General features: G+C 39.2%; 1 protein-coding gene across 2 annotated transcripts; it reads left to right on the top strand.

Annotated features, from left to right (window-relative positions):
• Positions 1-294: 294 nt before the first annotated feature.
• Positions 295-12,130, top strand: LOC118280477 (nitrilase and fragile histidine triad fusion protein NitFhit). 2 transcript variants are annotated; one of them, XM_035600532.2, is made up of 11 exons: positions 295-437; positions 1,135-1,311; positions 2,118-2,276; positions 3,232-3,427; positions 4,248-4,380; positions 5,388-5,606; positions 6,146-6,355; positions 7,503-7,617; positions 7,911-7,988; positions 8,854-8,939; positions 10,206-12,130. In XM_035600532.2, the coding sequence occupies exons 1-11, from the start codon at positions 429-431 to the stop codon at positions 10,321-10,323; spliced, it is 1,500 nt and encodes a 499-aa protein (XP_035456425.1). In that variant the 5' UTR covers positions 295-428; the 3' UTR covers positions 10,324-12,130. The 2 variants fall into 2 exon arrangements, with proteins under 2 accessions (XP_035456425.1, XP_050558014.1); XM_050702057.1 differs by lacking the exon at positions 295-437 and adding an exon at positions 609-756.
• Positions 12,131-24,017: the final 11,887 nt, after the last annotated feature.

The raw sequence follows: 24,017 nt of genomic DNA, 5'->3' as shown, positions 1-24,017 counted from the left end.
GCATAAGTTTATATCTTTAGCTTTAATTTTTTTGCGATCGTACTCTAACCGCTTACAGGTTTTTGAACGTTATCTAATCCATTTCACGCTCGTGTATTTTCGGTTTTAATTATTAAAACTCTTAGAGGTTTGTTCCCATATTATATTAATTAAAAATAAAATAATTAAAAATAATTTTGTAAACTAACTAACTTGATCATAACTTGGCATTTTTTCTGATATAATTTTGAAGCAAAAACTAAACAAGATGACATTTTTTTTGCAAAATGAAACGTATATTCAAGCAACGTCAAAGTCAATGTCAAAATTTGAAATCTCAACACACGTCAAAACACCGATTTTGTCGTCGGTAAGAAATTCTATTGGAGTGAAAATATTTATAATTTTTCTACTCCAATACTCTTTTCAATACCATTATTTTAATTCGTATGATGCGGGTAAGTTATTAACGTCAATTTTTATAACTTACGATAGAGGTTATATAGTTGGAAATTATTTCATGTTTATGTCTAATTTCATTAATTTTTATTTGTTTTTCTTATCATTAGTCGTTACTTTCTTTCACTATCTTATCAATTTATTAGTCGGCAAGGTGAGGAAGTTACTCTTGTTTTGAGAATGTTTCTCTTTTATTTGTTTATGAATAAAAACTTTAATTTGTCTGAATTTTTAAAATCTATTATTAGAATGTAACTTGTATACGTATGTAGTTAACAAATAATTATGTAAATAAGATACTGCCTTGTGAGTATTGAGGTATGTTATTAAATTAATCTTATCATCTTGTTTTTTTTTATTTCTTTATTTTATTGAACATTTAATATACTATGAAAAATTAGCATTTAATACACGTGAAAAGTGAACTACTACATAATATTTACAACTACACTGGTAAACATAATTATCGCTTACCATCAGGTGAATTATTTGGCACCTATTCCATAAAAAAATATATAAACTAGCAAACACGGCAAACTCCGTTTCGCCACCAATGTAAAATTTTTGCTATAAACCTCATGGAGCCCAAGACTATTCCAACTAATGCAAAACTGGAGAAATAGGTTTGTGTGTTCTGGAGTTATAGCATCAGGAAGGAAAACCTGACTTATACTATATTATAGATTTTTTTTCCAGATTTGGCAGTACAGCCTCATAAGAACAGTAGCGCATTATAATTTAGTTCGACAAGTTGTTAGAAACATGAGTACGAAGAAGATTGCCGTCTGTCAGATGACGTCCGTAGGAGACAAGGCAGCTAATATGGAAGTAGTCAGCAATTTAATCAGCCAAGCTGCGAAGGAAGATGTTCAGGTACTTTTTTAAATGTTTGTGGTATTGTGAGACATACTAAATTATAAGAGAGAGGGACTCTTCATCAAGAGCAGCGAGTGCAGATGCGTCGACATGATGAAGAGTCCTTCTGTGACTTTTCAGCTTCAACAGTATAGTTTAGAAATGTGCAGCAGCATGATCTAAGGTTTCGACACCTTAAGGTAAGCGTCCACAGACCCGCATCGTTCGCATTCGACATACAACGCAATGACACGCGCGCACCGCTGACTCCAAGTGACCGACGCTTAGCGGAGGATTAGTTTTCGATAGTTTTCTTTTAGCAGTTAGTTAGCAAAAAATCTAGTTTTAGATACATAAAAGACTTAAGACTTCGAGTCAGAGAGGGACTCTGCATGAGCAGCGAGCGCGGATGCGGCGATATGATGAAGAGTTGACAGAAGCTCTATTTACAAACTTTAAGCTTCGAAGGAATTTTTGTCAGGAAAAGAAAAGGAATTAGTTCTGACCATTTTTTGACCTCCTGACTAAATTCAGTATTTAGGGAACAGTGAGTTAAGTTGCCTAAGCGGCGACCAGTTGAAGTGATCATGCCTGGCGGGCTTTCTGTCCAATTATTATTCGTTTGTATTTCTATCCATGTTTATTCGCATGTAAACTTCACATGTGCGATGTAGGATTTATGACGTCATCCGTTGATTTGTTCATCGATCGTCTAGTGGGACTTCTGTCATCTATCACTTGCCATGTCTCACCACTAGTACTATTCTAAACCTTATGGGTAATAGTTTGAGAGTCTATTTTTTATCAATAACTTTTATTTCCAGATGATATTCTTCCCTGAAGCCTGTGATTACCTCTGTGATAACAAGAATGATACTTTAAGCTTCGCTGAACCAATCATAGGTGGCGCCACCGTCGGAAAGTACAAGGAATTGGCGGTCAAGCACAATGTCTGGTTGTCTATGGGTGGGATTCATGAAAAGGTATGTTTTGATTCAAGATTTTTGGTACCCTAATCCCGAAATTAACTAAAAATCACGGTTTACTCACGTAAATATATTGAGAAAAGCTCTACTAGTTTCGGGTCATAGAGGGACTCTTCATCATGAGCAGAGTGCGCAGACACAGCTACGTCGCTCAGCTTATTGGAGTCCCTCTGTGACTCGAAACTAGTAGAGCTTTTCTCCATTAATGTACGTGAGTAAACCGTGATTTTTAGTTAATGTAGTATGTCTTTCGATGGTTATTATAAAAATGCCGAAATGTCTGCTAATTCTGGCCGACTAGACTAAGATTACATGGTTGGCGTAGTGTCTACCAGCTACTGTGACTAACCCAGAGCTGAGTTCGATTCTCTTACGGAACAAATCTTTCAGTGATTTACAAATCGTTTGCGTCTTTTTTTTTTCATGTGCGATCAATAATTAAAATTTACGCCTTACGTAACTGTTCGACAGTGCTTGACTAGTTTCGAGCAACGACCGGGATTCACAATCACCATTACATGTAGCGATTGACATCTTTGACTCCTTCGAAAAGCCATTAATGATTATACCACTTTTTTAATTATTATGTTATCGGCTTACTCACGTATTTGTTTGACGAGGAACTCGACTAGTTTCAAGCCATGCTAGAGGCTCTAGAGGCGATTGTCGCGGAATGCTGCTCATGAATATGAGCCTCTAGCACGGCTTGAAACTAGTCGAGTTCCTCGTCAAACAGTTACGTGAGTAAGTCGATAACATAATAATTAATTTAGTATGTCTCACGAAAGTTATAATAAAATTATAGTTTTAATTATAGGTTTAAGCTGTAAAATTATACATGATTTTAGGGTTCCGTAGCCAAATGGCAAAAAACCGAACCCTTATAGATTCGTCATGTCTGTCTGTCTGTTTTCTACTAAGTAAATGATATTAATTTTATTTTATATTCTAGGATGAAGAGCTACCCTCGAAAGTTTGCAACACTCACATAATAATAGACAATAAAGGTACCATAGTGCAAGCGTATAGGAAGCTACATTTGTTTGATGTGGAGATACCTGAACGCAATGTGAGATTAAAAGAGAGTGACTTCTGTGAACCGGGCAACCATATCGTGGCACCCGTCGATACGCCTATAGGAAAAGTAGGTGAGTTTGTTTAACTAAACGTATTTTTTTAAATACATAGATAGTACTTAAGTGTGGGAGAGCCATGCTTCGGCACGAATGGGCCGGCTCGACCGGAGTGATACCACGGCCTCACAGAAAACCGACGTGAAACAATGCTCGTGCTGCGTTTCGTTGTGTGAGTGAGGTTACCGGAGGCCCAATTCCCCCTTTCCCAATCTTCCCAATCCCCGATTCCCCAACAACCCTTAAATTCCTAACCCCCAAAAGGCCGGCAACGCACGCAAAAAAAAAAACCTACAAAACGTCGTCGTGGCCCGGAGGTTTAAGAAGCTCGCTTCTCATGCATTTACTTTCTGTGACTGGATAATCATCCAATTACTTCTCTGGCCTTTGGCAAGAGGGAGTGTCAGACTCTTACTGACTAAAAACCACCCCGTTCCTTCTCCTGCTTTGATCCGGAGACCCGGTAAACTGTTACGTTGTCCGCAGCTCCGGTCGCTTCTCATGTATGAGGGTGCGGTTTCGAAACCTACCAACAGCAAAGTACCAATGTGACTTTTTCTGAGTTATATGTACTTTCTAAGATTATTTAGACACCACTGACTAACGGTGAAGGAAAACATCGTGACCAGGTCTTATAATTTCTAATTATAAGTTTGAAAAAGTTTGAAATCGCCAACCCGCATTGAGCAAGCGTAGTGATTAATGCTCAAATCTTATCCGTGTGAGAAGAGGCCTTTGGTCAGCCAGGTTACAGCAGTGGCTACATATAAGCTGTAGATGTATGAAACTGGAAAAAGGTTTTCTAAATGAAACTAAATGTATTTTGCTTTTTCAGGTTTAGGTATATGTTATGACATGCGGTTTCCGGAACTCAGTACTTCGCTGAGTATAATGAAAGCTGAAGTATTAACATTTCCTTCAGCATTCACACAACTCACGGGAGCGGCACATTGGCATGTATTACTCAGGTAAAAAAGTTTTTTCTAAGAGTTATTTTCCAAAAGACTGCCTCGTTGGCCGAGTGGTGGCAAGTGCGACTGCCAGGTAAGGGGTCTAGGGTTCGATTCCTGGGTCGGGCGAAGTATTACTAGGCTTTTTTCGGTTTTTCGAATATTTCTCAGTGGTACGACGGAGTCTGGAAGTGTGCCCGGTATATGGCAATAGGCTCACCCCCTATTACAACACAAATGGGGAAATGTTTGCCTTTGCCTACCCCTACGGGGATGAAAGGCGTGACGTTATAAAAAAAAATCTTTTATATGCTGCGAGGATGTAATAGCTAAATTGTGAAACTATGTGACCGTTTCCACTGATATTAAGCTATGTGGGGAAGATGCTCAGCTCTAGTATATGATGTATCGAGCAGGGAAGTTATCCATAGCACGTATCTTTCCATATGAAAAATAAAGCTTAGCTGAGTCTATTTCCGTCTGTACTAAGCTATGTGTACTAATGAATATGATTGGTGGAAGCCAAACGCATCCAAAACCACGTAGCGTAGCACATCTCTGGTGGTAAAGACCGTAAATTCGACATTCTAAATTACTTATTATTTTATTTGTCATGGGTCATAATAGCCTGCTAGCCATATGGTACCTATGTACCTACCACCACTCTACTTCATTCTTCGCGCGGGTGTCTAATAATGTGATAAAAATAAAACTAATGAGTATACAAAAATAGTTTTTTCGGGAAAGTTGTTTGTAATCATGAGTACAATCACGTGTTTAAATATCGTTCACTAATTACCAGTCACCTACATATATAAAGTCATAGTCAAAGCATTTATTTCAATTAATCCTAAATTAGGCACTTTTGAAACGTCAAATTGAATTGTCCGTCAGTCTGTCCGTCAGTGAAGCTAGGCGCTCGTTCCAAAGTGTTGCTTCGAATGGAGAAGAACGAGCAAGAAACTCCATCGTTACTTTTGTACTTCTACTATACTTAGATTCAAGGAAAATTTTCTTATTTTCAGAGCGAGAGCTATAGAGAATCAATGTTACGTGATAGCGGCGGCTCAAGCGGGGGATCATAATGCGAAACGCAAGTCCTACGGCCACGCAGTTTGTATAGACCCGTGGGGCGAAGTCCTAGCGGACTGTGGAGTCGATTCCCCGACGTTTAAAGTGGTGGAGATCGACCAGGCGAAGTTGCAAGAGGTTAGACGGAATATGCCCGTGTTTCAGCATCGGAGGTATGTGGTATTTTGTTGCGTTTTTTTTTTTATTAATTTTTTTATTTTAATCTTTATGTACATTATACAATAGTGGAATTAATGCTAATTTGGCATTTTCTACCTGTCAACCTTGAGATGATGCAGAGAGGCAACAGTAGGTGTAACAGCAGGCATGTGTTGAAATATTAAAACATAAATCGATTTATAATTATATCGTATAAATAAATATATTTAACATGTACATATTTTTACTTTAGAATTGTAAACAAAAGAATATGCAATTTTATGTATTACATATGTATGTAGGTCTAGGTCAAGTAGGTATTATTACATGCACATGACACCCAGACCCGAAACAACAATTTGTGGATCACACAAAGAGTTGCTACGTGCGGCAATCGAACCCGCTACCCGTTGCATGGCAGCCAGTTGCCTAGCCACCGCGCCAACCGTGCAGTCAAATTTTTAAAACAAACTATATATTTTCGAACACCCTGTACAAATAATATTTCACATGTTTTTTTTTAAATTTTGACAAACTTTTCTCTCTATTTCAGACCAAAAGTATACTCCCTGTACTCCCTGAGCCTCCGCAAGGACCTCCTGCCCTGTCACTCCTGCAAATCCCCTCCCCCCTCAAGTACACCCACAACAACACAAATTGCAGCGCTACCAAACGAACCATGCTATGACTTTGGACACGTCAAAGTGCCTGAAAGCTGCGTGTTCTTTAAATCTAAGCTAACTTATGCTTTTGTTAATTTGAGGTAAGTTTTTTAAAGCAACGTCACGCCTTTTATCCTCGAAGGGGGTAGGCAGTAGTGCACATTACGGCGCGTAATGCCGCTATATAATGTTCACTCACTTGTCACCATTTCTGTTATAAGTCCCATGTAATAGGAGGTGAACCTTGCCATATAAGCTTGCAGACTCCGTGTTACTACTGAGAAATTTTCTAAAAAACCGAAAAATAACAAACACGATGCCCCTTTGCACGATGCGGGAATCAAACCCGTTGCGAGAAAAGCTCTAAGCCTACAATAGGCTGTGGCTAGAGAGGCGCCATGGCATCCTCACCTACCGCCTGACGCAGGTGCTTACCGGATACGGGAGTTTCGGTAGGTCGTCCTGTTTCTGATTGGGCGGGAGGAAACGCCCGGGTGTCATCATTGCGAAGACCGCCCAGAGGACACGGTGGAATATACGCTTGCGGTCTGCCCTGCGTGGGCTGAGCACCGCCAAGTCCTCAGGGATGTGGTCGACGACGGCGACCTCTCGCGCCTGGCACTGATACAAGCCATGGTGCGGAGCGAGGGGACTGGGATGCCGTCTCCTCCTTCTGCGAAGCAGTCATGCTAGCTAAGGAGGAGGCGGGGCGCGTGAGAGAACGAACCTCAGTCCCCAGCCGTCGCGAGAGGCACTCCGGGCATCGGGGATCCCGGGACGATCTCCAGCCACCATAAGTGCGAGTCTACGGATGGCGAGCAAGGGTAGCTCGCCGCCCGACCAGGACTAGACCCGTGCGTGTGGCGCCGAGCGTTCCGCGCGCGCCTCAAAAGTCATTAGACTACCACAGATGGTGCTCAGTAGGTCTGATGCCTGATCCGGAGCTGCGGACTACCTAGCGGGTTTACCGGGGCTCCGGCTCGAAAAGCAGGAGAAGGAACGGGGTGGTTTTTAGTCAGTAGGTAACAGTCTGACACTCCCTCTCGCTTCTCCCAAGGCGAGAGAAGTCATTGGGTGATTTCCCCCCTCGAAAAAAAGCCTACAATAGGCTGCGCGATGTCGCCGCGTCTGTACACGCTGCTCATGATGAAGAGTCCCTCTGTGTCTCGAAACTAGTAGAGCTTTTATCCATTAATGTACGTGAGTAAACCGTGATTATTTAGTGAACCAATTTGATTTTGTTTTTAGATGTGTTCTCCCCGGCCACGTGCTGGTGGCTCCAATCAGAATGGCTGAGAGGAACCACGATATGACGGAGGAGGAGGCTCAGGACTTCTACAAGACTGTACGAATTGTGCAACGGGTGAGTTCAATGTTTTTTTAAGGGGGGTGGGGGGTATGGATCATCCAATGACTTCTTTCGTCTTAGGCGAGGCGAGAGGGATTGTCAGACTCTTACTGACTAAAAACCACCCCGTTCCTTCTCCTGCTTTCCAAGCCGGAGCCCCGGTAAACCCGCTAGGTAGTCCGCAGCTACCCTTGCTCGCCGCCCGCACACCTTTCGCTTGCACAGCTAATGCGGCCATCGTCTAACTAGAAAGTTTATAAAGTACGTACAAATAATAAATTAGACTAATAACGAATTTTTTTTAACAGTTGATGGAAAAGGTTCACGAGGCTGACTCATGCACGGTGACCATACAAGACGGGATGAATGCCGGGCAAACTGTCAAGGTAATTTGTTTTACATGTGTGATAATTATTATGTAATCGGCTTACTCACGTAACTGTTTGACGAGGAACTCGACTAGTTTCAAGCCATGCTAGAGGCTCATATTCATGAGCAGTATTCCGCGACACACGACGCGGCGACTGTCGCTGCTACTGTTTTTTTTTTATGGCATAAACCAGTAAACGAGTTGTCGGATCACCTGATGGTAAGCAATCGCCGCTGCCCATGTACACTTGAAACACCCGAGGCGTGTCAAGTGCGTTGCCGTTTTGCGTGTTAGAAATTTAAGGGGAGTCGGGGATTGGGAATGGGGTTACACACTCACACTACGAAACTCAACGTAAGCCTTGTTTCACGTCGGTTTTCTGTGAGGCCGTGGTATCACTCCAGTTGAGCCGGCCCAGCAGTGCCGAAGCATGGCTCTCCCACACATACTTTCCGAGTTCCTAGTCAAATAATTACGTGAGCATGACAAAAAACATAATAATTAATTTAGTATGTCTCACAAAAGTTTCTATTACTTTAAACATAAAGCAAACTCGTACTAAGTGTGCTGATCAGTGTAATATGCTACTAAAATAATTTTCAAAAAATTACCTTTATATTATTTATTATTATACAGCACAATTTAGCTTACCATATCTATACTATCTATACAAATATTATAAAGCTGAAGAGTTTGTTTGTTTGAAAGCGCTAATTTCCGGAACTACTGGTCCGATTTGAATAATTCTTTTGTGTTGGATAGTCCATTTATCGAGGAAGGTTATAGGCTATAAAACATCACGCTACGGCCAATAGGAGTCGAGCAGAGCGGGTGAAACCGCGCGGAAGTAGTTAGTTATAATATAAAACTTTTAATTTCAGCACCTCCACTGCCACATAATGCCGCGGAAGAAAGGGGACTTTATAGACAACGATCTAATCTACTTGGAGCTAGCTAAACACGACCAGTAAGTTGTTTTAACTTTCCTTTGTTTTCCATCTATTTGTTTGGTAGATGTCGCTGTGAGCGATTTTTTTTTGAGGGGGGAAAATCATCTAATGACTTCTCCCGCCTTGGGCGAGGCGAGAGGGAGTGTCAGACTCTTACTGACTAAAAACCACCCCGTTCCTTCTCTTGCTTTTCGACCCGGAGCTCCGGTAAACCCGCTAGGTAGTCCGCAGCTCCGGATCAGTGTGAGCGATAATGGGAGCATTTATATTTGTAGTTAAATATATTACGTGGTTTAACCTTTTCTGTACGAGAAGAGGCCTTTGGTCAGAAGTGGCCAGTTATAGGCTGATGCTGATGAGTTGATGATATTGCGTGGTCGTGATAAAGTAGTAGGTATTACTATCTTTTTCATTCCGCTTGTACATGTATTTTCAACATGAGGTGTGTAGTAGCACCCTCCCCTCGCTAAAGTTAAAAGTCAAAATCATTTATTTCAAATAGACAAGGAACAAGGAAGGCACTTTTAAACGTCAAAGCAAATATAATAATACTAGTAACGTCTGTCTGTCGGTCAGTCCTCTAGTTGCTCTATTTGGTCGTTCCAAAGTGTAGATTCCTATGGAAAAGAACGAGCAAGAAACTCCATCGGTTACTCTTTTTCAATCAGATTCACAATACAATTCTTGGTTACATTGTTTCGATTACTTCAACTATGTGAGAACAATGTAAAACTAATATACTCACGCTACACGGGGCAACAAACAGCACACACACAGACTGCACGGTTGGTGCGGTGGCTGGGCAACTGGCTGCCGCGCAACGGGTAGCGGGTTCGATTCCCGCACGGAGCAACTATTTGTGTGATCCACAAATTGTTGTTTCGGGTCTGGGTGTCATGTGTATGTGAACTTGTATGTTTGTAAACACACCCACGACACAGGAGAAAATCCTAGTGTGGGGCAACGTATTAAAAAAAAAAGGTCGCCTCGTGCGGGCGGGACCACCACCCGATGGCACATCGTATGTTGAAAATACACCTACAAGCTGAAAACTAAAAAAATATTGTATTGTTAGTGTAGCATGGATTTACGCTAAGTAACGCCCGACTTTATTCTATTAAACATATTATAATGGTTTTTTAATAATAATTACCAATTAATTATGTCACACAAAAGGTATAATAATAATAACTAAAAAAATACTTTAAAGGCTTTCTGACTACCCCATGCCAGTTTCGCAATACATGTTAATTGATTTTAAATCCTATACCTATTAATTTAAGGTTCAAAGCCGGTCACCCATCGAAGCCACCAAGGACGAGAGAGGAAATGACATCAGAAGCTGCATTTTTAAGGGAAGAATTAAAAAAAATGCACTCACAGGAGACTACTAGCGTTTAAGTGTATTTTTTATAAAAAAAAAAAACTAATATAAAAATCAACAAGAGTCTTAGCAATTGGCGGTGTATTGTCTCTGCCTACCCCCATGGGAGACAGGCGTGAAGTTATGTATGTATGTATAAATATCAGCTAGTTTTAACTAGATAACTCGACTAGTTTCAAGCTACGCTCGGGGCCCATAACCTCAGGTTCCCGAAACTATTTGAGTTACCTCGTCCAACAGTTACGTGAGTAAGCCGTAAAAAAATATTAATTTAATATGTCTCACGATAGTTATAATACAAAAATAATATATTATGTAATGCGAAGTAAAAAAAAATGTACACATTTTTAAATATTAGGGATGATGACGGGGTATGAAAATTAAAAATCTATTTAGTCCGTCAGTTAGGTAATGATAAAATATTTGAGACGTACTTTTTTATTTTGTCATATAAGATAACAATACTTAGATAAAACGAATATTAAAGTTTAGGAGTGGGAGCAAATACGTAATTTCTACGTATAAAATGTACTCAGAAGTGACGTCACGCGATATTTCAAATATTCTCTTCGAAAGTATTTGTAATCTACCCTATTCGGTTAAATGCCGCCAAAATATATGTATGGCCATAAAATAAATCTCAAACGACTCTACCAATGGGGGCATTTAAGTAACCCCCCCCCCCCGTAACGCAACATAACGTTTTTCTATACCCCCTTCCCCCAAATTAAGTTACGAAATACTTGAACGCCCCCAAATATGGATTTTTGTTCCGTATTCGTTATTGTAACTAAACGTAAGAAGGTTTGTTATAATCTCCACGTTTGGCAGAAGGATTGGAGATCGCCTCTACTACTAATATTACTGTAAAACGGGGTGAATAGAATTCGAGGGGTGAATTGATACAGAAGAGGGGTGAATAACTGTTGAGAAAATGTTCTAACATCTATTCACCCACATTCTTGTGTCTATTCACCCTTTTAATTCTATTCACTCCGTTTTAATGTATGTTCGCGCGTAACTCCTAAACCAAATTGGATTCTTTTCCGTATTCCTTATTGTTACTAAAAGCAACGGATTTTAGTTTGTCTTGTACAGAAACTCATACAACTGCGTCCACAGGCCCGCATCGTACGCATTCCGTATACCGTCATTAGTACGCATCGCATGTAAGCATTGCCGATGATGCGGTCCGTACGATGCGGATCAGTGGACGCAGTTGTATGAGTTCCTATACAAGACAAACTAAAATCCGTTGCGTGCGATGCGTACGATGCGGGCCTGTGGACGCTTACCTATAATCTCCACGCTTGGCAGAAGGATTGGAGATTGCTATTACTAAGATTACTCAAAAGATATTATCGTAATTTGCAGATATTTAATGTTGTGATTTGGAACCTATGTACAAACAAATGTTTTTATGTATAAATATAAATAAGGTACTGAGGTATATACAGTTGTTAAGAGGGCGTTCCTGTTAACCCACAATAGTATAGCATACATACATGCTAAAAAATATTACCATTCAAAAACAAGACAAATTATTTTTTTTAAATATTGAAATTTTACCAAAAAATTTAAATCGATACGTAAAAGAAACACTCTGTTCACGCGTAGTTCAAGGAAGGCAACGTTGCAATTTATTGCTTATTTTTCTAAGCTGATATTTTATTTTAATCTATTAATGATATAGATTAACGAGTTTAAAGGAACGCCCTCTGTTAGTTAACATACACTGTATAGTCATATTTTCAATCGAATGTAGTATAATGTGTAGATTGTAAATTGTAATATATTTTGTTAAATAAATTAATACGTTTTCAATATGTTTTGTTTTTCTTACCTCGTTTTATGACCTTTGTCTTTTTTAAGGGGGCAAAATTATACAATGGTTTCTCCCACTCTTAGGGTCAGTTTATACTAGCGCAGAGTCGAAGCGCATCGAAGCGTCTTTCCAAAACTGAACATAACAAATTAAGCCTTAATTTCACAGCGTAACATTACTTCTGAGATTTTAAAAAGGCGCATTCACGCGCAATGGCAAAATGCGCGCCCATGGGCACGATGCAACAAAAAACAAATCAAAAATTAAAATAATATAAAGTAATACAAACATTTCTAAATTAATATTTTATATTTTTTTAAATAAATTAAAAAACAAAAAAAAATAAATAACACAAAAGTAAAATTAAAAACAAATAAAACCAAAAACAAGGTGGCAACGTGCCCAATCCAGAAGGGCTGCCACCTCAGTATGAGCTGGACACCGAAGTACTACTCATACGCCCGAGGATCGCGCACGCCTAATGTGGGGTCAGCCTTACTGCAGCTCGGGTCAGGCATCAGCCCTACTGGGCCCCATCTGTGGTGGTCTGATGGCTCTTTGAGGCGCGCACTGGAAACGATACGGGTCTGGTTAGGTCAGCCTTCTGTTTGAGCGGCGAGCTACCTTTGCTCACCGTTCGCAGACCCGTATCGTTTTATGAGCTGCCTTGTATTTTATAGCCAAAATTTTAAACCATGAATATACGACTGCACGGTTGGTGCGGTGGCTGGGCAACTGGCTGCCGTGCAACGTGTAGCGGGTTTGATTCCCGCACGGAGCAACTCTTTGTGTGATCCACAAATTGTTGTTTCGGGTCTGGGTGTCATGTGCATGTGAAATTGTATGTTTGTAAACGCACCCACGACACAGGAGAAAATCCTAATGTGGCGTAACGTTTTTTTTTTAAAGAAAAATAAAACATAAAAAAATAGTCAAAAGAAGCCAGGAGACAGAAGTCAAAGTATATTATATACAACTTTTTAAATTCTATCGATCTTTCTCGATAAATGGACTATCCAACACAAAAATAATTATTCAAGTCGGTCCAGTAGTTCCGAAGATTAGCGCGTTCAAACATAATATTATTAGTATAGCATTCAGCGCGATCAAACATATTTTTCGGGAGCGTTCCATTTGCACCCCATATTTGTAAGATGTAGGTACAAAACGCACACACAAACACCTGTTTAACGTTAAGTGAGACAAGGGTTGTCCAAATTGATTCAAGTTCGAGAGCGATCGAATTTCGTCTGTTATCCGATTATATTACCTACGGGACATCCCTGAAAGTTAGGGATGAGCCTTGAATATACAAATATCAGGTAACTAGTCCCTAGTGAACAGGTTGTTGTTAGGTAGGCGTGCTCCGGAGCTGCGGACTGCCTAGCGGGTATACCGGGGCTCCGGCTCAAAGCAGGAGAAGGAACAGGGTGGTATTTAGTCAGTAAGAGTCTGACTTCTCCCGCCTCACTCATGGCGGGAGAAGTCATTGGATGATTTTCCCCACTCAAAAAAAAAAGGTAGGTGTAGGTACATGGCATCGTTCAGTTTTTTGCAAATTTCTCAGTAGTAGCACGGAGTCTGGAATTGTGTCTAGTATATGGAAATAGGTTCACCCCGTATTAAATGGGAGTTATAACGCAAGTGGCGAAAAATGGGTGTAGGTAAATTATATGTATTGCGGCATTACGTACTGTAATGTGCACCTCTCCCTACCCCTTCTGGGATAAAAAAGGCGAGAAGAGTTCAAGTTCTTCCGCCATTTCCATCTGGGCCTGTCGCGACGTCAATTAAAGTTGGGTGGGCTCTACTCAGTACCTATCCTATCACTATACATTACATAGTATAAAACAAAGCCGCTTTCTCTGTCCCTATGTCCCTTTGTTTGCTTAAATCTTTAAAACTACGCAACGGATTTTGATGCGGTTTTTTAAATAGATTGAGTGATTCAAGTAAAAGGTTTATGTGTATGTTCAAGAAAAAGGTTTATGTTTATGTATAATACTATATTATAAAGCTGAAGAGTTTGTTTGATTGTTTGTTTGTTTGTTTGAACTGCGCTAATCTCCGGAGTTACTGGTCCGATTTGAATAATTCTTTTAATAGTGCATTTATCGAGGAAGGCTATAGGCTATAAAACATCACGCTATGACCAATAGAAACCAAGCAGAGCGGGTGAAACCGCGCGGAGTAGCTAGTGTATAATACATGCAAAATATATCACCATTGCGAAACTGGGGCGGATCGCTAGTTAACCTTTTAACCGCCACCGTCAACAAAATATGCCCGTACCGCCGAGAGACTCATTGGTTACAATACACGGTGTCACAAAAAGGGGGTATACATATCAAGTGCACGGTTTCTAGATAACATAACAAACGATACGGGAAGGGTTTTTTAAACTCATGTTTTCATGGAACGAAGTTATGAATTTTTCCAATACATAAAATTCCAGAAATCGAACATCAAAATTAGGTAGATACTGATACTAGGCGATCAGATTTACAGAAGAAATGTTTCGTAATATTAGCGAGTGACCCCTGTAGTGTTGTGAGACGTTTGTATTATTTAAAATCAAGAACCATGCGACACCAAGTATTTGGTACCAATTTTTTTTAAAACACATTTTGAGCTGAAACTTTGTGTAGAGATTCTATTCAACCTGTATTCTTCAGTGCTCCTTGATGTATATGAGTATTTTGTTACACGCTGTAAAAAATTTATTGGTAATATTAAACAATATTTTACCTAGTCGTATATACGTCTGCGGCGGTTAAAACACAAATTTTCGTGGTCGGATTTATCCGAATCTGGTGGTTAAAAGGTTAAGTATAAAACAAAATAACCACAGGAACGCGAACGAAACCGCGTGTAGAAGCTAGTATTGTAATAACAAGTCCTTGTCCAAACACAACTTAGCAACAATACTACGTTTCCTACTCCCCATATATGTAGTTCCAAAGTAAACAATGGAATGAATTCAATTATTTATTTACCCATACGTCAGCCCAGTAGTTTACCCAACTAGGTCCGAAGTTATGAAGCCAATCAACATCTGAATAATCTATAGAACAATTGACTAATCATTTATTTACGTTTCTAATGTTATATGCTCAAAGTAGGTATGGCTGAATAGGTAGAATACATTTGTGTCTATCCTTACTCTTTCTGTGGATATGCTTTAAGCTTTAAGTGTGGGAGAGCCATGTTTCGGCATGAATGGGCCGGCTCGACCGGAGTGTACTATAGCGTCACAGAAAACCGACGTGAAACAACGCTTGCGTTGTGTTTCTTTGTGTGAGTGAGGTTACCGGAGGCCCAATTATCCTCCTTCCGATTCCCTAACAACCCTTAAATTCCTAACCCCCAAAATGCCGGCAACGCACTTGTAACGCCTCTGGTGTTTTAAGTTTCCATGGGCGGCGGCGATTGCTTACCATCAGGAGATACGTATGCTACTTTACCGGCTTAATCCATAAAAAAAATATTAGCACACATAGCTTAGCACTGGTGGATACGGACTCAGCGAAGCTATGTTTTTTATAATTATGAAACACCAGAGGCGTTACAAGTGCGTTGCCGGCTTTTTGGAAGTTAGGAATTTAAGGGTTGTTGTTCGGGAATCGGGGATGGGGAAGATTGGGAAGGGGGGAATTGGGCCTCCGGTAACCTCACTCACACAACGAAACACAATGCAAGCGTTGTTTCACGTCGGTTTTCTGTGAGGCCGTGGTATCACTCCGGTCGAGCGGGCCCATTCGTGCCGAAGCATGACTCTCCCACATTTAAAAATCTGAATCAAAAATATCGTAATAGGTAAATTAGTTTTTAAATGCTCCCTCAGTTCCGTAGTTATATTCGCTTCGCTTCGTAACTTCGGTAATGAGGTTTGAAATATTTATACCCATCGATAGTTCAACGTTTGCCTCTATACATGTATACCTCTAACTCTATTTGTATCGATTCTCAACGAACGTGGAAGGACAAAGGTTTAAACAGAATCACGCCTTTTATCCCCGAAGGGGTAGGCAGAGGTGCACGTTACGGCACGTAATGCTATACCATTGTATAAATTGTATAAATTACTACAACTATTTGTGTTATGAGTCCCAATTTAAAAGGGGGTGAGTCTATTGCCATATACTGGGCACAATTTCAGACTCCGTGCTACTACTGAGAAATTTTCGAAAACCTACATGGTACAATTCCAGACTCCGTGCTACTACTGAGATTTTTTTAGAAAAACCGAAAAAAGCCCAGTTATTCTTTGCTCGACCCGGGAATCGGACACTCATCATCAATCATACTGATACTGACTAAAACCACTCCGTTCCTACTCCTGCTTTTTGAATTGGAGCCCCGGTAACCTTTTACGTTGTCCGAAGCTCCGTGGATAAGCACCCTCACACTACTATTATAAATATGAAAGTTTGTTGTTTGGATGTTTGTCCGTCAATCACGCTGAAACTACAGAACGGATTTTGATCAATTTTGGTATACAGACAGGGCATAGGCTGACTTCGGTGATAGGATACTTTTTATCTCACAGGAATGCAGGCGAAACCCCTGGATTAAGCTAGTCCGGGCTAGGCAATCCGCTCAGGGTCGAGAGGCTACTTACCCTAACTTTAACTTCATTGACTCCGAACGAGCGAAACAAATTAGGGTTGTGACATAAATTCGATAATTGGGTTATATCCACTTCGGGTATATCAGATTATTTAGTTCTTGGACCGGACCAGAGTTGTGTGTTTAGTTTTGAAGTTATATTTATATTTAGGACTAACTTTGAATGTAAACCACATATTTGTTATCATCTTGGCTGACGATACAAGAAAAATGAGCGAAATAGGCCCAGTAGTTAGGCCATAAAGTGCATTATTCTCTTTGAGCTAATTTAAAAACTCTTAACAAACACGGCATTATAATAGCCGTGCCACATGTCCGTAACATTCCTAGACAACTTACAACATTACAGCTCTGTGGTCAAGGAACATGGACATGTTCAACCAGAATGTAATATTTTTTTATAATTTTTCGTTTTCGTTGAAATATTTAGTTGTATTATGCTTATGTGGACGAGTACTACTTGTAGTTTCATTTAAATCATACGAGTGATCTCCATACTGTATAATGATTTCGTTTTTGACGGAGACAAAATCGTTCAATGTCTTCTCTTTCCGAGACCCGAAGCAACAATTTGTGGATCACACAAAGAGTTGCTCCATGCGAAAATCGTGTTGGCTACACGTTGCGTGGCAATCGCAAATTGGGACCTTTTAGAGTGAAGCCCAATTTATCCATATCCATTGCGTCGTGTTGCGTTGTCACAAGAACATATAACGTATATATATATGTATATATATAATATATGGAAAACGACGCTGCAACGACGCAACGCAGTGCTCACCGTACATGTCAAAACTTTAAAAATTCGCTATGCATTTTCAATCTACTACAAGAACAACCGAAACAAATTCAGAGGTCACCGTTTCTGTAGAGGTCAAGAAAACTTGGAAATATCCCGAACTAGCTTCTGCCAGCGGCTTTACCCGCGTTTCCGTGGGATAAAAATTATTCTATCACCTAAGTCAGCCCATACCCTGTCTGTACATCAAATTTCATCAAAATCCGTTCATTCGTTTCAGCGTGATTGACGGACAAACATCCAAACTAACTTTCACATTTTACTATAATATTAGTGTGCTTTTCCACTAGAGATGTGCTATGCTATGTTGCTGTGGATGCGTTTAGCTTCCACCAATCATATTCATTGGTACACATAGCTTAGCACTGGTGGAAACATTCTCAGTTAAGCTATGTTTTTTATATGGAAAGATGCGTGCTATGGAAGTGTGCTACTATCGATACATCGCATACTCGAGCCGCGCATCTTCCTCGCACAGCTACATAGCTTAGTATCAGTGGAAATGGCCACATAGGATTAAATTTTGTTAGCGTAGCTATATGCGGAGCTGCGGACTACCTAGCGGGTTTACCGGGGCTCCGGCTCGACAAGCAGGAGAAGGAACGGGGTGGTTTTTTGTCAGTAAGAGTCTGACACTGCCTCTCGCCTCGCCCAAGGTGAGAGAAGTCATTGGATGATATTCCCCTGTTAAAAAAAAAACATAGCTACATAGCACATCTCTGGTGGAAAATCACCCCTATAATGGTGTAAATCGATTCTTGTTACCGAGGCACAAGACGGATCAATACAGTATAGTTTGATCCTGAATTAATAATGATCTAATCAAGTAATCATATTGGGAACCATTGGCCTGCTATATTTAGGTAGGGATTGTGGTAAAGTTAGGGGTAGGGGGTTGTGGAATATCACGATTTGGTATCTTAAAGGTGTAGGTTAAGAGAAAAGTTCATCGATCCCACGATTATGTGTTTTTTTTCTTATTCTACAACGTGTAACAAAATACCCATATACATCAAGAAGCCCTGAAGAATACAGGTTGAATAGAGTCTCTACACGAAGTTTCAGCTTAAAATACGTTTAAAAAAAATTTTGTACCAAATTCTTGGTATCGCATGGTTCTTGATTTTAAATCATACAAACGTGTCACAACACTACAGAGATGACTCGCTAATATTACGAAACATTTTTTCTGTCAATCTGATCGCCTAGTACCTGTGTACCTAATTTTGAATCACGCTGCGGCGCGATTTGAAAAATTCATAACTTGGTACCATGAAAAAAATAGTTTAAAAAACCCTTACCGTATCGTTTGTTATGTTATCTAGAAACCGTGCACTTGATATGTATACCCCCTTTTTGTTACACGTTGTATATCATTATATTTCGCGGTATACGAACCAGATGAAAGTATCTACAAAAAATCTAAAAAAGTTTTTTTTTTTCATAAAACGAATCACATTTACAACATAAATTGTGAAAAGTGGGTGTAAATTGTAAAACTTACATAATAAAATAATAATAATAAAAACAAATAGGCAGAAGTGTACATTATGGTACGTAATGCCGCTATACAATGTACACCCACTTTTCACCATTTATGTTATAAGTCCCATGTAACAGGGGATAAGCATATGCCATACTGGGCACATTTCCAGACTCCGTGCTACCACTGAGATATTTTCGAAAATCCGAAATAAACCCAGTAATACTTTGCCCGACTTGGGAATGGAAATTGAGAACTCTTGTCCGGCAGTCGCACTTGCGACCACTCGACCAACGAGGCAGTCAGTCAGGCACTCAGAAATTAAATCTATTTTGCCTGTAAAACATGAAACCTTAACTGACTTTCATGAAACAACTCCTGAAGCTTGTTATTACGTAATGCTTCTCTGAAACTGCACTTGACAACTTGTTATGTAAGTTTTCAGTAGTCTGTGACGTAGTATGTATCATGGTTGCTTTTCTTTGGAGGGGTAAGCAGAGGAAGGGAGCAGTAGGTAATTTTAAGTGTAGGAGAACAATGCTTTGCTACGAATGGGCCGGTTGGACCGGACCAAAAATATATGTGGAGGACATAATGTATATTTAAGAAGATAAGTGTGGGGTATTTTAAGTGTGGGAGAGCAATGCTTCGGCACGAATGGGCCGGCTCGACCGGAGTGATACCACGGCCTCACAGAAAACCGACGTGAAACAACGCTTGCGTTATGTTTCGTTGTGTGAGTGAGGTTACCGGAGGCCCAATTCCCCCCTTCCCAATCTTCCCCATCCCCATTCTCGAACAACAACCCTTAAATTCCTAACTCCTAAAAAGCCGGTAACGCACTTGTAAAGCCTCTGGTGTTTCAAGTGTCCATGGGCGGTGGCGATTGCTTACCATCAGGTAAATACGTCTGCTCGATTGCCGGCATGTCTCATTAAAAAAAATATGAATATTTTCTGTAATATCAGTAGAAAAAAGTAGGAGGTATGCAGGTTGTTTATGGAACGCTCCCAAATGCAGCAAACAGGTGATGGTAAAAAACGAGTTGTATTTTCAAACAAATAAGAATATCAATATTTATTTTATGTAGTAATAGTTGTAATCAACTGCTTAAGGCTGATGTTGCATGAATAACATGAAAACTAAAATGATTAAAATTATAAGAACCAAAAAAAATGTCTGCCCCGTTGGTCGAATGGTCGCTCGTGCGACTGCTGCACAAGGGCATCGGGTTCGATTCTCGGAAGTAAAGTATTACTGAGTTGCTTTTGGTTTTTCGAAAATTTCTCAGTGGTGGAGCGGAGTCTGGAATTGCGCCCAGTATATGGCAATAGGCACATTCCCTATTACATGGGACTTATAACACAAATGGTGAAAAGTGGGTGTACATGGTATAGCAGTATTATGTGCCGTAATGTGCACTTCTGCCTACCTGCCTACATGTAACAAAAGGCATGACGTTATTATGTAAAAAAAATGTAGCGTTTTTCGGAAGCATTCCGTTTATACCCTGCAAAACATGCTTTTATATAAGTTTAACGGTAACATAATGAGCTGTGAATACATCTATTGGCACACAATGTATATTTACTTTATTTACATAACATGTACTTGGGTTTTACATACATACATACACACATATATACATAAATATATCATACTGGTGCCAGAATGGCTAGCCAAATACGATAATGACTACTTGAAATATACATAAATATGATATCAATTGTTTTTTTTATGGTATAAGCCGGTAAACTAGCAGACTGATCACCTGATGGTAAGCAATCGCCGCCGGACATGGACACCCAATACACCAAAGGCCTTATAAGTGCGTTGTAGCCTTTTAGGGGTTAGGAATTTAAGGGTTGTTGGGGAATCGGGGATTGGGAAGGGGATAGTTGCCTCCGTTAACCTCACTCACACAACGCAGTTGTTTCACGTCGGTTTTCTGTGAGGCCGTGGTATCACTCCGGTCGAGCCGGCCCATTCGTGCCGAAGCATGGCTCTTAATTAATTGTCTATTATTACCGAAAAGGGGTAGGCAGAGGCATACAAATTAACAGCAACTTTTCACCGATTAAATTATGAGTCAGTTGTAATAAGAGCTTATTGACGTACACTAGGTATAATTATAAAAACCTTCTTTTACTGAGAATTTGCGATAAAGCGAGAAACATAATACTTTGCTCAAACCGAGAATCGCACCTGAGACCCCTAGCTTGGTAATCGCACATTTATCTTCTTCATGACATGACGTTGGGTTATGTAAAACTAGCTACTCCCACGCGGTATCAACTGCCCTGCTCGGCTCCTGTTGATTATAGCGTGATTATAGCCTTCTTCGATAAATGGATTATCCAACACAAAAATAATAGGGATGATGACGGGGTATGAAAATTTAAAATCTAATTAGTCCGTCAGTTAGGTAATGAAAAAATATTAGACTCGTATTTTTTTATTTTGTCATATAAGATAACAATACTTAGATAAAACGAATCAAAGTTTAGGAGTGGGAGCTAACTACGTCACTATTCAGTATAAAACGTACCTAAAAGTGACGTCACGCGATATTTCAAATGGATATATCTTCGAAAGTATTTGTTTCCGTAAGAAAATAAAAAATACGTGTCTATAATTTTAAAATAATCTACAAGACGGACATTAAAATAAAAATTTGTCATCTACCCTATTAGTTCAGGAGATCCGCGTTTAACTAATAATTCAAACCTTCAAGAACAGAGCATATTCATATTCATTTTTAAAGGGCCGGCAACGCATTTGTATCTCCTCTGGTGTTGCGGGTGTCCATGGACGGCGCTGATCGCTTACCATCATGTGACCCGTTTGCTAGTTGGTCCTATAATCTATAAAAAATATTAAAAAAACAATGCTACTGTCCTTTATTTTGTCTCTGTCACTCTCTAGGTACTGACATTAGCATTACAATAGATTTTCAATTCTATATCAAAAACAATAAGGTTGGAAATCCTATTTCCATTAGGATAGTTTAACTTGAAGCCCTGAAACTACTCCAAGAGCAAGAGAAAGCATTTTGAATATATTATTACTACGCCTATTATATAAAGCACTTACGTATTCCCTCGGTGAATATTATATTGTAACGGTGAAGTTACAATAGTTTTGGAAAATGTATTAATTTGTAAGTAATTCAAAGTCTCAAAGCATTTATTTCAATTAATCCTAAATTAGGCACTAACAACGCCAAATTGAATTGTCCTTATTTTACTAGGGAGACTCTCGGCAAGTTAAATGATACATGTTAAGATCGACAACGCATTTATGTCAGGTGTAGTTGATATTGCTGATTTTATACCACACTGACCATATACGATTTAATTTACAATACCACTTAACATACGTTCAAGGATGATTTTTATTTAACGAATTGCTATTAGTTTTGTAAAATTCAAATTAATATATTCCTTCGCATCATGAATAACCAAACCTCCTTCAATGAGAAACCTCTTTTCATATGAGACGTGAGAATATCATCGCAATGTCTGTCAATTTTGACGTTTTGTCAAATACGATACTACATGGTAGTGTGTATGATGTTTTATTTATTGATTTAATGTACTTTATAAGCATTATTTTTGAAAAATATCAGCGTACTGCACTTCTCCTACACATAAACTATAAGTGTACCAAATTTTATGCTCCTACGTCCGCACAATTTTCGTAAAAAGGGGTCGAAAGTTTTTGCATCACGTATTAATATATAGATAAAGAGACAATGAAAAAGAAAAACAAAGTATCGTCACGCCTTTGATATGCCGTTGCTATGGATATGTGCTATGGGTGGCTTCCCTACTATCGATACATCGCATACTCAAGCTGCGCATCTTCCTCGTACAGCTACATAGCTTAGTATCGGTGAAAAGGGTCACATACCACTGAAGTACTGGCCTTTTTACGCCGTGTATACTTTTATTTTATCATTTATTTATGTTTTGTTTTTTGTAATCGGTGCAAATAAACTGTTTTTCTTTCTTTCTTTACATAGTTTTACAGCTTAGCTTTTACATTTTCGTAGCATAGCTACATACCACATCTTTGGTGGATTAGCACACTTAGATAACATACATTAGAATACAGGAATCTATTCAAATAATTTATTTCATTTACACACCATAGAATTACAAAAAAAAAAAAAACTAATATTTTCCTTGAAAATTAGAAAAGAATACGTGCATTTACATTGCAATTTTTTGTTTAAAAAAAATAATAAACCGAACAAACTAAGATATTTATAAGGCGTTCTTAAAATATCTGTCACGGTTTTAATGGAAGGTAGTGTTGTGTTTGAAAATTACGATTGTGAAGAAATTTCATACCTCGAACCATTTAATCCAATGTCAGAACATAAAGTAGTTAAATAGACATTGACTCTATTCTGCATAAAGTGGTTCACAAATACGCACTATGCGTCGCTTTGTCAATGAAAACAATTGAGAAACAGTGAAAAAGATAGATCTTTCAAAACAAACGCATAAATAGATTGTTTTGTATGAAAAAAAAACTCATCATCAATCATTTATTGATATTAAATTTACTATTGTAAGTAAAATAGGTTTCTAGATAACATAACAAACGATACGGGAAGGGTTTTTTAAACTCATGTTTTCATGGTACCAAGTTATGAATGTTTTCAATCAAAATTAGGTAGACATACTAGGCGATCAAATTGACAGAAGAAATGTTTCGTAATATTAGCGAGTGACCCCTGTAGTGTTGTGATACGTTTGTATGATTTGAGATCATGCGACACCTAGTATTTAGTACTAATTTTTTTAAACGTATTTTAAGCTGAAACTTCGTGTAGAGATTCTATTCAACCTGTATTCTTTAGTGCTTCTTGATGTATATGGTAATTTTGTTACACGCTGTATGAACATATCCTTTTCGACACAAATCCCTTTGTTCGTATTATATTCCCTTTGCTACAAGTCCGGCA

This window comes from Spodoptera frugiperda, chromosome 21 (assembly GCF_023101765.2).
Source record: "Spodoptera frugiperda isolate SF20-4 chromosome 21, AGI-APGP_CSIRO_Sfru_2.0, whole genome shotgun sequence".
NCBI lineage: Eukaryota > Metazoa > Arthropoda > Insecta > Lepidoptera > Noctuidae > Spodoptera > Spodoptera frugiperda.
This window is presented reverse-complemented; position numbering and strand designations above follow the sequence as displayed.

What these genes read in the sequence shown, in the direction of transcription:
- LOC118280477 (XM_035600532.2), top strand. An exon ending in CATTGGCATGTATTACTCAG is followed by an intron (nt 4,381 to 5,387) that starts GTAAAAAAGTTT and finishes TCTTATTTTCAG; the next exon opens with AGCGAGAGCTATAGAGAATC. An exon ending in CCCGTGTTTCAGCATCGGAG is followed by an intron (nt 5,607 to 6,145) that starts GTATGTGGTATT and finishes TCTCTATTTCAG; the next exon opens with ACCAAAAGTATACTCCCTGT.